The 16,177-nt window shown below is 41.5% G+C and overlaps 1 protein-coding gene across 1 annotated transcript in view; it reads left to right on the top strand.

Moving 5' to 3' along the window:
• Window positions 1-340: 340 nt before the first annotated feature.
• Window positions 341-16,177, top strand: part of COBLL1 (cordon-bleu WH2 repeat protein like 1) — a 173,701-nt gene continuing 157,864 nt past the window's right edge. The window contains exon 1 of the mRNA XM_062196211.1: window positions 341-411. Within this exon, the coding sequence (XP_062052195.1) occupies window positions 341-411 (71 nt within the window). The remainder of the gene's footprint in view (window positions 412-16,177) is intronic.

The raw sequence follows: 16,177 nt of genomic DNA, 5'->3' as shown, positions 1-16,177 counted from the left end.
ACCTCCTCCTCCGGCAGCGAGCCGGGGCAGCTCCACTCCCTCCCCGAGAGGCGCCAAGCGGCTACCCAGTAAACCCCACGGGGCGGGGGCTGCAGCGCCGCCTCCCGCCGCTGCCGCGGGAGCCCGCTAGAACCCGCCGCCACGGCGGGCACCCGGCCGGCCCCGCAGGTGGAAGCGCACCCGGGAGGCGGGCCGGCCGGACGCTCACGCGGACCGGGCGGGCTCTCGACGCGCGGCCGGCCCCGGGAAGGCGCGCGGCCCGCCCTGACCTCCCGCCTCTCCCACCCCAGCAGTGACGCGCCGCCTCCGAGCTGGAGCCCGCGCAGCGCCGCGCAGGGCGATGGACGGCCGAGCCCCCAGCGCGCACGACGCCCCGGCGGCGCCCCCGCCGCCCGCCACCGCCGCCTCAGGGTAAGCCCCGAGCGCCGCGCCGCCGTTCGCCCGCGAGGGCACCGACGCCTCGCCGGCTTCACCTGCCCGGCGACTCGCTGCTCTGCCAGCGGCCTGACTCACCGGCCGTCCTACACGCGGCCGGCGAGGCGGCGTCCTCCCGGCCTTGCCGGAGGCCGCCCGGGCCGGGGGCTCGGGCAGTGTTGGACGGCTCTGCAACCGGGGCTGCGCTGGTTGCGGAAGGCCAGCTGGTTGCCAGGGATTGGGTGAGGAGTACGGGGGCAAAGACTGTAACAAAGAGCCCCTTGTTGGGGCTCTTGGAGCGGTGGACGATACCTGTAAGCGAGCTCCCTAGAAAGGAAGAGCGAGGGGAAAAAAGTTTCCTTGTTCAAGGGCAGGGGCCTGGGCGGTGGGGCGCTGTCGAGGTGACTGTTCGGAAGGGGCTTTCGGAGGGAGGGCGTCGCGAAGGTGCGCCAGCTGTCAGCCCGCATGACAGTTCCGGGAGCGGGCGGGGTGCTCGCCTCTCTCGGGGGTGTGTGCGCCCGTGGCCAATTGCGGGTGCCAAAGCCGAGCGCGAAGGCAGATTGCAATCAACTATTCTTCTCACATGTTTTGAGGAGAGATTGGAGGGGAAGGGGCCTGTCACATGGTGAGTTAATATTAAATGAAGCATGCCTTCCTGCCAGATATGCTAATCATCACCTTGCCCAGCTGTTGGGTAAACAGGCCGGAGAACAGGTAGTTCTGCAGGAGATGAAGAGAACTGAAAATAGCCCTGGTCTTGGTCAATAGCGCAGGCGTAGCAGGCAAGCCCGTTGGGCTTCTGAAGCAGGAAACCCTTTTGATGTCCTGTAACTTTTTCCTACAAGTGTTCCCGCTACCCAGCTGTCCGTTCTTTCTTAATCTGAACGTAGGAGCGTCCTGATGAGAATATGAACATTCGAGAAATACAAACGCGGAGCAAAGAAAATATCTGCTTTGTAACCGATGCATGAGAGTTGTGTAGTTTTTCTGACCAAATAGTGAAGTCAATTTTCCCTGGAACATGACAGGCGTTTCCTTAGAAGCAAGTCACAGCATGTTTGTTCATCAGAGACCATGCGAACACTAGCAGTTGTAGAGAAGAAACATGGAAAAGTCTCAAAGCAACATGACTAAGCTAAAAGACATTTGTATAGTGCTTACGTAGAGGGAACATGTCGCGTATGAATTAATTCTTTCATTTTGCTGCAGTTGGCTGTCTTCTTCCTGCAAATAGCCCTATTGCTGTCGACTTCTGTCTCATTCCCCTAGCTTTCTTATTGTTTGGATATTGTCATAGATCCTCACATTAGGATATCCGAGGAAAGAAACACATTGGGAGAAGCATAATGAGTATGAAAGCAAGGTCTTTGTTTGGAGCTGCAGAGTTGTGTAAGTTGAAGATGGACCAGCTTTCAGAATACTGAAATATATCCAGGTAGCACAAAACAAGATAGTATTGAACTGGTGGATTTGGAATGGGTTAAGTTAAGGTACTTAAAAAAAATACCCACTTATGGGGTTGGCACTCCACTTCCAGTCCATTTCTATGTTAATAACCTGGGAAAACAGCAGAAGATGGCCCAAGTGCTTGGACCCCAGCACCCACGTGGGAAACTTAGGTGAAGCTCCTGGCTCCTGACTTCAGCTGTTGGGGCCATCTGGGGAGTGAACAAGTAGATGGAATATTTCTGTATCTGTTCATGTCTCTCTGTAACTCTGCCTTCCAAATAAATCTTTAAAAACAAACCTACCCACTTACACAAAAATATCCCCACAGGTGTCCAGAAGTCAAGTTAATACTTTTTAAATTTTTTAAAGATTTCTTTACTTGAAAGAGTTACACACACACAGAGAGAGAGAGAGAGAGAGAGAGAGAAAGAGAGAGGTCTTCCATCCATTGGTTCACTCCTCAAATGACCAGGCCGGAGCCAGGAACTTCTTCCAGGTCTCCCATGTGGGCGCAGAAGCCCAAGCATTTGCACCATTCTCTGCTGCTTTTCCAGGCACATTAGCAGGTAGCTGGATCAGAAGTTGAGCAGCTGGGAGTTGAACCTGTGCCCATATGGGATGCTGATGTCACAGGTAGAGGCTTAACCCACTGTACCACAATGCCAGTTCTCCCCCCACTGCCCGCCAGCCCCGATTTTTTTTTTTAATTTTTTTTTTTTTGACAGGCAGAGTGGACAGTGAGAGAGAGAGACGGAGAGAAAGGTCTTCCTTTGCCGTTGGTTCACCCTCCAATGGCCGCCGCGGCCGGTGTGCTGTGCTGATCCGAAGGCAGGAGCCAGGTGCTTCTCCTGGTCTCCCATGGGGTGCATCCATGGGCCATCCTCCACTGCACTCCCGGGCCACAGCAGAGAGCTGGCCTGGAAGAGGGGCAACCGTGACAGAATCCGGTGCCCTGACTGGGACTAGAACCCGGTATGCCAGCGCTGCAAGGCGGAGCCTATTGAGCCACGGCACCGGCCCCAAATTTTTTTAAATTGAGAGACAGGACTCCCAGCATTTGGCTCACTGTGCAATTGTTGGCAGTGCTGAGGCTGGACCAGAGAGAAGCCTGTAGCTGGGAACTCTATCCAGGTGTTCCGTGTGGGTGGCAGGAATCCAACTCTTTGACCCATCAGCTGTGCCTCCCACGTTGTGCATTAGCAGAAAGCTGGAATCAGGAGCTGAGACTTGAAGGCAGGCACTCAGCTATGGGTTGCAGGCATCCCACGCCGTGTCTTAACTATGCCAAACACCTCTCTGAAATGCTTCTTTTGAGTAAAATAAGAGAGGACTAGAAAAAGTTCACGGAAAATGTAAGTTTATCTTTAGCAAAGAAAGTTGAAATACATGCATAACTTTTTTCATAATGCACATTGCCCATTAATGTTTTGAAGACCCCTCTTTGAGGTCAGAAGGCTGTGGGTTGAAAGAATGGAAAGAGCTTTCTAGTGACAAGCATGACTACAGAGAAATATGTTGGGTTTACTTTGGAGAGTTTAAAGGTAAGCTGGTAAATTCTTTGCTTTAAAAGAATGTACAAAAGTGCTTTTCTAAATTCTCAAATTTGAAGCATCTTTCAATTTTTCATTGATTGATTTTTTACTTATTTGAAAGGCATAGAGACAAAGATCTTCTATCCACCAGTTCATGCTCGAAATGCCTGCAATAGCCAGACTTGGTTAGGTCAGGCTGTAGCAAAAAGCCAGAAATTCAATCCTATTCGCCTACATGGGGGGCAGGGACCCAAGCACTTGAGCTGCCTCCCAGGATGAATATTAGCAAGAAGCTGGAATTTGGAGCGGAGTGGGCACTCTGAAGGCCAGGCATTATGGGATATGGACATTCCCAAGAGGTAGCAAAAACCCACCCCCAAAGAGAATATTTTTGAGATCTTTGCCATCTCTTCTTCACATGTAAGGAGGAATATCTGGAAAAGTGCTTCATGCCCTTTGTAAAAACACCACCCTCACTGTATTATTTTATGTTATTCTGTTCAGAGATGTTATCGCCATCTGAACAATATAAAAACATTACTACTCTACTTGTCCCTTGGCATAGTACATGCACCTGTTAAAGAATATTTATTGAATCATCAATATGGCTTTTGTTGTTTCTCAAAAACCTAGTACACTAAAATACTTTAAATCGTGGGAGAAACATCCTCTATAAGAGTATTTGGAAGGTGGCGGGTTGCAATCTTAGAGTTATAATTGTTAGGTTTTGGACGTAAACTCCCTGCTGTAAGACTGACTAATGATGTCATGACTTAGTGCTCTAATTGCCAGTGCGGCCTAACTTGTGCTTATCCTGTATATTACCATCCAAAAGGACTCCTCTGTAGCTTTCTAAGTTGTACACAGTTGTTGTAGATCATTCTATTTTATTTTTCTTCTTTGCTTTTTATTTTGTGATAATATTTAAAATGTACACTACACTCGAAGGCTTAATACACCTCTAAAGAGTTCAAAAAATAAGAAAAAATGACCATAATTCAGCAGGAAAATAGGCAATGGCTATACATAGTAATCAAAGGAAAAAATGTTCAACTTCACCCATAAAGTAAATTTTAAATAGTCACACAGTCATTAAAACTGTGGTAGCCTATAGTTATTAACAGTTTGTTCAAATATTTAAAGCAAAATTTGACAAAACTGTATTTGCAGCAAACCTGACAGCCACAGCATTTCTTTTTTTCTGTTTTTGTTTTTAAGTTTAGCTTCCTCATAAAAGGGAAAATGTGATATTTGTCTTTTGTAACAGGTCATTTTAAAGAAATATAGTGCATCTTCATATTTTACAAATGAGACTCTGAAGCCCAGAGACACTTTGTCACTTTACTGAAGTCCCAGAGCAAGGTAGTGGCAAAACCAGAAGGAAAACCCAGGGCTTGAGTGCACGATTCTCTGTGTTAACTATTTTTTAGTGTTTTCTTCACCACAGAATGAGATGATAATCTACATTTTAACAAACTGCTGGTGTTGGGTCATTAGCTCAGTGCTATGGTTTATCCCCTCTAAAGTTCCCGTGATGGAAGTCTGATTGCATTGGTAAGAGGGTTAATACCCATCTGGTGGGAGTAGGTGACTATACAGTACGTTTGGCTTTCTTTCCTTGCTCACTTCGCCTTTCACACCCAGATAGCTTTGCCCTGGTAACATTGTCCATAATATGGCACAGGCAGAAGGCCCAGACTAGAGGCCACACATTTGGGGCACCTAATCTGGACTTTCAGCCTCCAAAATTGTGATATAGGTAAATGAATTTCATTTTAAAATAAAGTACCTCGTCTCAGTTGTACACCTTTCTTTCTTTCTTTTTCTTTTTCTTTTTTTTTTTTTTTGACAGGCAGAGTTAGAGAGAAAGGTCTTCCTTTTCTGTTGGTTCACCCCTCAAAGTGGCCACTACGGCTGGTGTGTTGTGGCCGGTGCGCTGCACCAATCCGAAGCCAGGTTCTTCCTCCTGGTCTCCCATGCAGGTGCAGGGCCCAAGGACCTGGGCCATCCTCCACTCCCCTCCCAGGCCACAGCAGAGAGCTGAACTGGAAGAGGAGCAACCGGGACAGAATCTTGCTCCCCAACCAGGACTAGAACCTGGGGTGTCGGTGCCACAGGCAGGGGATTAGCCTAGTGAGCCATGGCGCCGGCCTCAGTTGTACACCTTTGAGATAAAAGTGGTTGATAGCCTCCTCCTGACGTGCATGACTTCTGTGATAAAATTGCACTTTCAGGAATGATCATTTTGAGAAGTTATTTGTTCTCTGGTCCCTTGGCTGCAGCGTTTTCTCTGAGATTCTAAATTATAGTTGTAACGTTGCATTGAATAGTTTAAAAGTTCTTAAGTTACCTTCTTACGTTTAACTCAGCATCATGCATTCCTACAAATTATGTAGGGTAGGTGCATTTTCTTTCCAGGGAAGCAACAGTGCAGGAAGTTGTAGCTGATTTAGGGTCAGGTACTTGAAAGTTCCTGCCACCAAGGGATTTGACTCGGTGCTGCTCTTGAGTGTCTTTCATCTTGGCCTTCCATGCACTGCTCAATCCCTTCCCAACAAAGGTTAGTCTCATTTCTTAATGGATAAGTATGCATTTTTGTATTTTTTTTCTTGTGGGCTTGTTGGTTGGCATTTGAAATAAGGCTAAGAATTTAGACCTCAAAAGCCATTGAATTTTAGAAGTTTTGACTTTTCCTATGCAATTGTTTTCATGCAAATTATGTAGATTATTTTATTTATAATATATGATATAAATCTTATATAAATGTATTATTAAACAGAATTAAACTGTTTATTTTGGTCTCTTGTGCCTAACTTAACAGACCAAATCAATAGAGAGTTCAATCATATTTACTGAGGTTTGGCTGGTTACAGAAGACACTGTAGCCATTTAACTGATTGAAGTATAAACAATTAATGATAATGACTTGATCTGTAACCATTGGGATGGTTTACTTGATTTTAGCATATTGAGTTGTTTTCTGTGTCAAATCCCTATAATTGTTATCTGATTACCATGCTGGAATTTTCAGAATGTCATGTGGTGCTGGGAGTTGCCTGAGTCACACATCAATCTTGTTTTGCTCTGCTCTAATAGCTGGAATTTAATTGATGTAAGGATTCCCATTGAATAGTATTCACAGGCATTAAATAAGAATATATACCATACACATATACTATGTATTCATGTGTGTATGTAATTGTATGTTTTCACATATATGAAAGTTAACTGGTTTGATTTGCATAGGGATTTAGTTGAGAATAATCCCTTTCCCCTTTTTTAAAAAAATATTTTGAAAGTTTCAGATAGAGGGAGAGAGAGGAAAAAAAGATCTTCCATCCACTGGTTCACTTCCCAGATGGCTGCAATGGCTGGCGCTGAGCAAATCCCAAGCCAGGAGCCAGGAGCTTCCTCTGGGACCCATGCGAGTGCAGGGGCCCAGGACTTTCCAGGCCACAGCAGAGAGCTAGGTCGGAAGAGGAGTAGCCAGGACATGAACTGGTGCCTGTATGGGATTCTGGTGCGGCAGGCAGACGCTTAGCCCACTACGCCACACCTCCAGCCCTGAGAATAATCCCTTTTATAATTGTTTTCTACAAAGAAGAAATACTAGACTGGTTGGTTTGTGTTTTCTTTTAAATAGAATAATAAACGCTATTGGAGACACTGGAAAATTGAAGTACTGTTTTAAAGGATAGGGTGACTTCTTCAATCCTGTGGATATTGCAGGATTCTCCACTTAAAAGCAGTTTTGTTCTCTGTTGTTTGAGTTACTTGCGGTCAATTAAGGTCCAAAAGTATTATGTGAAACATTCCAGAAATAAATAATTGCTAAGTTTGAAGTTGTGTGGCATTCTAAACAATGTGATGAAGTCTGGTCTTTCCACCTGGAAAGAATTACCCCTTTGTTCAGAGTATTCACCCTTTATATGCTACCCATCTGTTAGTCACTTAGTTGCCAACTCCAATATCAACAATTCACTGTAGTGGTTTCTCAGTGCTTGTATTCAAATAACCCTTATTTTACTTAATAATGGTTCAAGCCTCAAGAGCAGAGATGGCAATTGGGATCTGCCAAAGAGAAGTAATGAAGTACTTCCTTAAGTGAAAAGGGGAAATTGCTGTAAGGTATTCACATAACTTTTACTGCAGCATATTGTTAAATTGTTCTATTGCTATCTTACTGTGCTTACTTTATAAGTGTATCATAGTTATGTATGGATAGGGGGAAAAACAGTGTATGTATAGGGCTCAGGACTTTCTGTGGTTTTAGACATTGCCAGGTAGAGTCTCAGAAATTATCCCCCAGGGATAGGAGGTACTGTTGAATTGAAGTTACTCAGGTTTTCTATCTTAGTACTACACTTAGAATGACACTAATCTCTTAGAAAAAGCGACCTGATTGCTGACATCTACTTGGATGCTTAATCTTTAGAACATATACTAGGGCTCATGTTCTTTATTTGCCTAAACAGATAAGCATTTTTTTTCTTTGACTCTTTGAAATTTTAATGTTAAAAACTTAGTTGACCTTATTATGAGGGATCCTTTTTTGTTTTGTTTTGTTTTGTTTTGTTTTTTGACAGGCGGAGTTAGACAGTGAGAGAGAGAGACAGAAAGGTCTTCCTTTTTCTGTTGGTTCACCCCCCCAAAATGGCCGCCACGGCCATCGCACTGTGCTGAGATCCGAAGCCAGGAGCCAGGTGCTTCCTCCTGGTCTCCCATGCGGGTGCAGGGCCCAAGCACTTGGGCCATCCTCCACTGCCTTCCCTGGCCACAACAGAGAGCTGGACTGGAAGAGGAGCAACCAGGACAGAATCCAGCGCCCTGACCGGGACTGGAACCTGGGGTGCCAGCGCCACAGGCAGAGGATTAGCCTAGTGAGCCGCGGCGCTGGCCAATCCTGATGTTTTGATACTGAAACAAATCTTCAGAAATAGACAAAGGGAATAAAACCCCACATTTGCAGCTTTGGAGCTAGGGAGCGAATTGAAGGCTTAGTAAAACATAAGGCATGATTTAATAGCTGCTTTTTAAAGCTTTGAGTGCATTTATTGACTCTAAAGTTTTATTGATTTATGAACTGAATTCTTATTAGTGAATGTTTACTGAATACTTAAATGACTTAGATGGGAATCACCTAGAGAACTTTAATATCCGTGCTCTCATACCCTTGCCCATTCTGATTTTATTTGGTTCAGACAGACTGGAACAAGAGTATAGCTGATTTTAAAATGCGGTGCAGGTGACTCCAATTTGCTTACAGTGCTGAGAAACATTGATTAACTACACTGATAACAACAGCTGAGATGGTGATAACGCCACCAATGCCTCTGTTGATTAGTTTTGGGTACCTAAAGTCAGCCTTGAGGTTAAGATGCTAGCACCTCATTGGAATCACTGGGTTGGATGCTTGGCTCTGGCTCCTGACTCTGGCTTCCTGCTACTTCTGATCCAGAGAGGCAACAGTGGTGGCTCAAGTAACTGACTTCCTGCCACCCATATGGGAGACCAGGATTGAGGTCCAGCTCTGATTCTGGCCAGCCTGGGCACTGTGGGCATTTGGGGAGTGAACTAGCAGTTAGGAGTTCTCTCTTTCTCTTTAAAATAAATTTTTAAAAGTTTATTAAAATACATTAGCCTAATTGATCAGCAATATGATGTAAACATTGAAATGACCCATTGCCTGATTTTTTTTCTCTTCATGTTTTTATTGTAGTAAAATGTGTGACATAAATTTTGCCATCTTAACTATTTGTGCAGTTCAATGATAGTACATTTATATTGGTATGCAGTCATCATCACCATCCATCTCCATTACTCTTTTTATCTGGCAAAACAAACTCTAATACACATTGAACACTATACTTTCTCCTTATCCTCAGTCCTTGGTAATTGCCATCTACTATTTATAATTTTTTGACCATCTAGATGTACCTCTTTTAAATGGAATCATACAGTTTATCTCTTTTTTTTTTTAAAGATTTTTATTTATTTGAAATAGTTAGATGGAGATTTCATCCACTGGTTCACTTCCCAGATGGCTGCAATGTCCAGGGCTGGATCAGGCTGAAGCCTTGGAGCTAGGAGCTTCTTCCAAGACTCCCACATGGATGGCAGTAACACAAACGCTCTGGCCATCTTCTGCTGCTTTTACCAAGCCACTAGCAGGGAGCTGGATTGGAAGTGGAGCAGCCGGGACATGAACTGGTTCCCATTTAGGATGCCAACATTGCAGGTGGTGGCTTTACCCACTGTGCCATGATGCTGGCCACTCTCAGCAATTTGTCTTTTTTAAACTAGTTTATTTTACATAGCATAATTAAGGTTCATCCATATTGTGAGATGTATCAGTATTTCATTTCTTTTAAATTATTTATTTGTAAGGTAGACAAAAATAGATCTTCCATATCTGATTCACTACCCAAATGCCTGAAACATCAGGGCCAGAACAGGCCAGAGCCAAGAGCCATGAGCCAGGAACTCAGTCTGGGTCTCTTATGTGGGTGGCAAGAACCTAAGTACTTGAGCCATCAGCCCTCACATTCTGCCTCAGAGGGAGCATGATAGCAGGAAGCTGGAATTGGGAGCAGCACTGGGACTCAAACCTAGGTATTCTACTATGGGATGCAGGCTACCAAGTGGTGTCTTAACTCCTGTGCCAAATGCCTGCCCTTCATTAATTTTTTAATTGAATAATATTCCATTGTGTCTGTAGACCATCTTTTGTTTATCTGTTTCTCCATCAGTGAATAGTTGGTTTCCTTCCACTTCTGGTTATTGTGAATAGTGTTCCTATGAATATAGGTGTACAGCTATCTCTTAGATACCCTGCTTTCAATTTATATAATTAGCAATGGAATTGCCCATCCTAAGGCTACTGTGCTTTTCAGGTTATGAGTATAAACATATTTTTAAGCAAAACTATTTTTAGTTTTTTGAGATCTGCCATACTGTTTTCCAGGGTGCTTGCATATTTTTACATACCCACAAATAGTGCACAGAGTTTCTAATTTGTCCACAACCTCTCCAGTGGTTGTTTTCTGGTTGATATCTCTACTGTTCCCATCCCCCTCATACACACAGACAGTAGCCATACTAATAGGCATGAAGTAGTATCTTGTCCTGGATTTGGTTTGTTTTTCACTAATTATGAGTGATTTTGTGCATCTTTTCATTGTCTGTAAGTATATATTTTTGGAAAATGTCTACACAAGTCATTTGCCCCTTTTAAAAATGTTTTCGTTGTTGAGTTTTGGGAGTTTTAGATTCTGGCTATTAACTTCTTATTTATATGTCAGAAAAAAATCATTTTTCCTCTGCTCTGACATCACAAACAACACAGAAAACTCTGTAACCTTCAGTGGTGTGGGTATTTCTTGCCATGAGAAAGCAATCAGTTCTGTGGCAGCAGACGCTAGCTGAGTGTCTGTTAATTTAATTCCATTTTGACACTCCCTGGAGATAGCATCAGATCCCATGGGCTTGAGGACTCATGTATCTAAGATTACCCCACTTATTTTAGATAGTAGTAGAAAGTCCCAGGATGATTTACCTGTAATTCCGCCCAAGTGACTATAAATCAGGGTTCCCACAACCCGAATTCCTTCAGGTGTGATTAGTGGCTCACATAACTCAGGGAAACACATGCCAGTTTATTATAGTGCTCACCCCCTGTTATAAGGGTATGAAGATACAGAGAATGCAGCTTGAAGAGATGCATGCAGAAGGGGTGTGGAGCTTTCCCCATGTGTTGAGCTATCTAGAAGCTCTCTGAAACCTGTCCTTCTGGGTTTTTATGGAGGCTTTTTTGTACAGGCATGATTGCTGGGTGGGGAACTCAGCAAGGCCTGTCCATTCAAATCCACCAGCATTCCTTTCTCAAAGGTATGGGGCAGGACCCCTCTGGAATGTGAAGGGTCCTTTGACCCATCTCAGTTTTTATGACCTGGCTTGGTGAGGGAGTTATAAGCCAGGTACTGTGGATGAAAACCAAAATGTATGTATCATAGTATCAGTTTGTAAAAAGTTTAAAGGGTAACCACAGCCTCTTTCACAATATATAACTGAGGACTCTAGATGGAGACCATATAGACTGCAAAGCCAAAAATATTTGCCCTCTGGCTTTATAGAGAAAATTTTCTGACCTCCTAACCTTAACTTATAAAATTGTTGAATGAAGTAGTTTACTTACTACTGGAGACTCCCAAATATTGAAGTTAAGTTTCAGGACAAAATGATTTATGTTGTGGGCAGAAAGTAAAATTTATAATAAGGAATTTTGCAGAAAGATAATTGATTTCTTTTTAAGGAATGACTAGGCTCTTTGACAAATATTTTAGATTTTTAACATTTATAAAGTATTGGACTATGTTATAAAGGGATGTCTAGACTTCTATGCTAGAAAGATTTCCATGAAAAATGATTGGCAGAGTTAGGATATTGAGAAACAAAGGCAGCTAGGAAGAAATGGACCAGTGGTGGGAGGAGTTCCTATCTAGTTTTTTGTGTTTATGCCTATTTTACAAGTTAAGTACTGTCTTCGTAATTTCTAACAAGTGTTATTGTTGATAAAAAATGTTTCATATCATTAAGCTTTTAGTGTTCCAACATTGCTATGATAGTTATGAGACATATTTTTATGACTTTGCTTTGCTAAATTTTTCCCCCATCTGTTACAGTGAAAACAAACTAAAAGTATGGGAGAAAGAAGTTTCCCATGACTATTTATAAAGGGCCAAATGTCTTCAGTTTTGCATACAGAGTTCATGTCTGTGGAATGAATCCCATGGAAGAGGCTCTGAAAGACTGGCTAGCCTTTAGCACAACGCTGAAGTGAGCTTGGGTTTTTGCTTCTTTCCCAAAGAGTTTAAGTTCACAACACTACTTATTTCTTTTTGTACTTTTGAAATTTATTAAATAAAAGTTTTCTATAAATATATATGTAATCAAAGTAAGTAAATACATTTTTCAAAAAGATGGCTAACCTTTACAAAAAGGCATTTTGAAAAATGACACCAAATTAATTCCTGCTAAATGGAATTACTATGACAATGGCATATAGATAACACAACACTACCTATAAATTTAAATATTTTGACTTTAAACATGAGAATTTTGGAGTTTGAATTTTGGAATATTTTGACAGTTTTTTTCATTGGGATAGCCATCTCACTGCTAATATGGTGAAGATTGTAAAGGCAGGAGGGTCTAGTAAGTTCAACCCATAGACAGTTGAAAACTTATATTTGTGGCTCCTAGTGTGTTTTAAATACTTCTAGACTTTCACCAAGATCAAGACCAGCCAAGTTTCCTAGGGAATAAAGTAAGCTATGTGGGTCCCTAATACTCCTGGTACCCTATGTGGACAACATCCTGATTACATCTGTGCCTTTCCCTGCTAATATATCCTCCTAAGGGACACAGCTCCAAGGCAGGCCTTCAGGAATTTGAGGAGGAGAAAACACAGTGCACTGAAGAATTGGAATTTTGCCTACTCTCTAGGAAAGATAATGTAGCCCCATTAACACTTTGAAATGTGTGGCTGTAAGACAGTGAGAATGGAGGTGCTGGGTGAGTAGCCAGAGGAATTACCTTTGGAATCCTTTTGTTTTTGTGTCCTCTAGTTTCCTTATTATCTACTCAATTTCCCAATTGCAATTCTGGATTTAGGGATAATATACATTCTTGTAAATGTATGGGTTAGTAGTACAGAGGTTTTTGTTTGTAATTATTCAATACTTAAACATTCCAATATTTTGGGAGATATGTATTTGAAAATAGTCAAAGTGATTCTGAAGTGTGTGAGTTAGTTTGGGTTCAAGATGTGACTATACAATAATGGTTTGGGTTTTTTTTTATATGCTGTGTGGGTTGGCTTTTAAGAAAAACTGAAGGACAAAGGTGGCAAAATATGTCTTTAAAACTGTAACATCATTGGAAAAAGTACATTATTTCTCAGTGTGATTAATTTGAGGGACTAGCACCAAGTAATTGGCATGAATTATGATGAATTTGTTAAAGAACATTTCATTTTATAGCCCAACATCACAGCTTCTGTCCTTAGGACATAATCCACTTGTAAGGAATTGGAATTAAGAAACTCAAACCTCAGAGAGAAGTTCATTGCCAGTCCTCAAGGATTCCTATATCTCTACTCTGCCCTTGCAAATGCGCACATGTTCTTATTCTGGAGAAGCAGAAATGAAGAAGTATTAATGAGCCCAAGGGGAGTAGTGGTGGCAGGAGCCAAAGTTTTTAACAGTTGCTACAGCTTTGTCAGTTCAGATGAGATTGAAAAACAGGAAATTGAGCTACTAAATGTGAAAATCACTATCACTCTACCATTCCCAGTCTTGATAGATGTGCCATCGTTTCTAGACCTGCTGCACACAAGAAGAATAAAGGCATAATCACTTTATTTTGTCCCTCATGCCAGAGTGGAATGTCTGAGAGGAGCAATCCATTGCTTCTCTTTTGTTCTTTGATGCCTCTAAGTCACTTGCTGTAGCATTGCTTTTATAGAATTAAGAATGAAACAGGGTCACTGTCTAATGTGATGGCATCTGTGTTTCCTGGTCTGTGGTGGCTCTCATTATTCCCAGGTATACTTAATTCTGTTATTTTTGGCAGCAAAAGTGAGCAAAGTGTTCTTACACTATGGGAGTGGGTTCTTCTTTTCTTTTGCTCCTGCATAAAATGTGTTCCTCCTGACTTGTAGAGAGCAGCTCGATACATTATCTTAAAGTAATAAATAAATGAATGAATAATTTTTTTCTGCAATGCCTCAGTAGTGAAAGCTGGAAGAATGTCATCAAGTAAAAAGGAAAAATAAATTTAAAAATTTTATACCATGATCTTATGCTGTGGATTTTTATCTTGAGTTTTCTCTTTCTCTTAAAGTTTTATTGCAATGCTTTATAACCTATGAACTTGTATTCCTCCTCTAGGTAAGTAAGGTGTGACTTCATTTGACTGAAAAATACTTGAGTAATGACCTGAAAGGGGAGATCAATCATTTTACCTTCACATTAGTTGGGACAAATTTCATATCTTGAACCTCTCCCAATCTCTAATTCACTCCAGTTTACTATACATCAGTTTACTTTTTTTAGACCAACAGAAAATCCAGTGTTCAACCGCAAGTCACCCATATGTTTGTGACCCTATATCTACATAGAAATATGTAGGAAATTCACTTGTAGATGCTAAGAAAATGCACTCCTGAAGTCTGTGCCTATGTCCTTGTGAAGTCTTGCAACACGTTTCCAACACTAACCTACTTCTGTGGCTGTAAGTAGTATTGTGCTGGGTTTGTTTAGCAAAGTTTTTAGAGTTTTCTAATCAAATTCAAAATTTCATATACAAGGATACTTCAAATACCTTAAGGAAAATTGAATTAAAAGAAATTTATTCTGATGCAAAAATCTTTGAAAGCAGTGCATAGATTTTGTAATAAGTATTTTATGAACTTTTTAAAGATCTCTCATATGCATAAATTTCAAAAATGTTTTGCACCAAAATAAACAACTTTTAATTCCATTTTCCACAGACTTCAAATTCGATGTACTCTGTTATGTATTTGGGATGCAGTACTTTGGGATTTTCATATTTTGCATGCCATATTGAGGAGACTAAGCAGATTATACAGGCTTGAATTAGTGGTAATTATAACATTTATCCAAAGGTATTGAGTGAATATTTGCTATAATTTTTGGTAGCCTAAATCCATTTTCATTTTTTATTCTCATAGATTAAGCATATCAGATTTGATATTGGCAGTAATGGGTGTTTTGAATGTCATGGATTTGGGACAGTCATGGTTTCCTTATATTACTGTACATCACCATACACAGAGACTAAGTTTCTGGTATCACAGATAGTTGAATGGTTTGAACACCAATGGTATTTAAGGAGTAGTCTTGAGACAGCAGGAAATGATATCCAGTGCTGAAGGCATTCACTTTAGGATGCAGAGACTACAGTGCAAACTATTTAATTTCATCTTTGACGTCCTTTATTACTTGCTAATTTTTACAGGCTATTTCATGAAATTTCTTAAGCAATTTTTCAAAGTTCTGATACTTAGCCGTTTTATAGTTAAAAGCTATTTAGAATTCTTTGCATTTTGAATCAGGAAAGCCTTCCATTTATTGTGATGTTCATTCATCGGGTGATGGCTGAGGAACCTGTCACAGTTCAGGTGCCACTCAGGTGGTGGGCTATTGTGGATGATTTCCTATACATAACCTCTGTGGCGCTGCCCTCAAAATTATACAGCCTAATGCAGACCTATTTTACACATGCTTGGAAGTGGAAAGAAAGCCTGGAAAGGAAGGGAGCACTGAGAAGTTAAATGTGGAGGCTTTTCTTAAATTTAAGGAGCTAGTAAATTCCCTAAAGTTAACACTAATAATGAATTTTCTTTAACATGTGTATTTAAAAGTCAAAAACTGGCTATCTCAAAGAAAAAAATGCTTTAAGTGTTTATTTTGAAGATAAAGTGGGACAATTTGGGATATTTGGGGTAATACCCTGTTCATATATAGTTTCATTTTCATTTGTGTTTAAATACATCAAGTACATTTCACTTGTCTGTAGTTCTTTTATTGACCCCTATATCATCTGATTTTTTGGAAAGATTTATTTATTTGAATGGTAGAGAGAAAAGGGGGGGAGGGAAGGAGAAGAGAAAAAAATCTCTTCCATCTGCTGATTCATTCTCCACATATGCAGCAACAGCCAGGGTTGGGCCATGCTGAAGCCAGGAGCTCCAACCAGTT

This window comes from Lepus europaeus, chromosome 1 (genome assembly GCF_033115175.1).
Source record: "Lepus europaeus isolate LE1 chromosome 1, mLepTim1.pri, whole genome shotgun sequence".
In the NCBI taxonomy this organism is placed as follows: Eukaryota; Metazoa; Chordata; class Mammalia; order Lagomorpha; family Leporidae; genus Lepus; species Lepus europaeus.
This window is presented reverse-complemented; position numbering and strand designations above follow the sequence as displayed.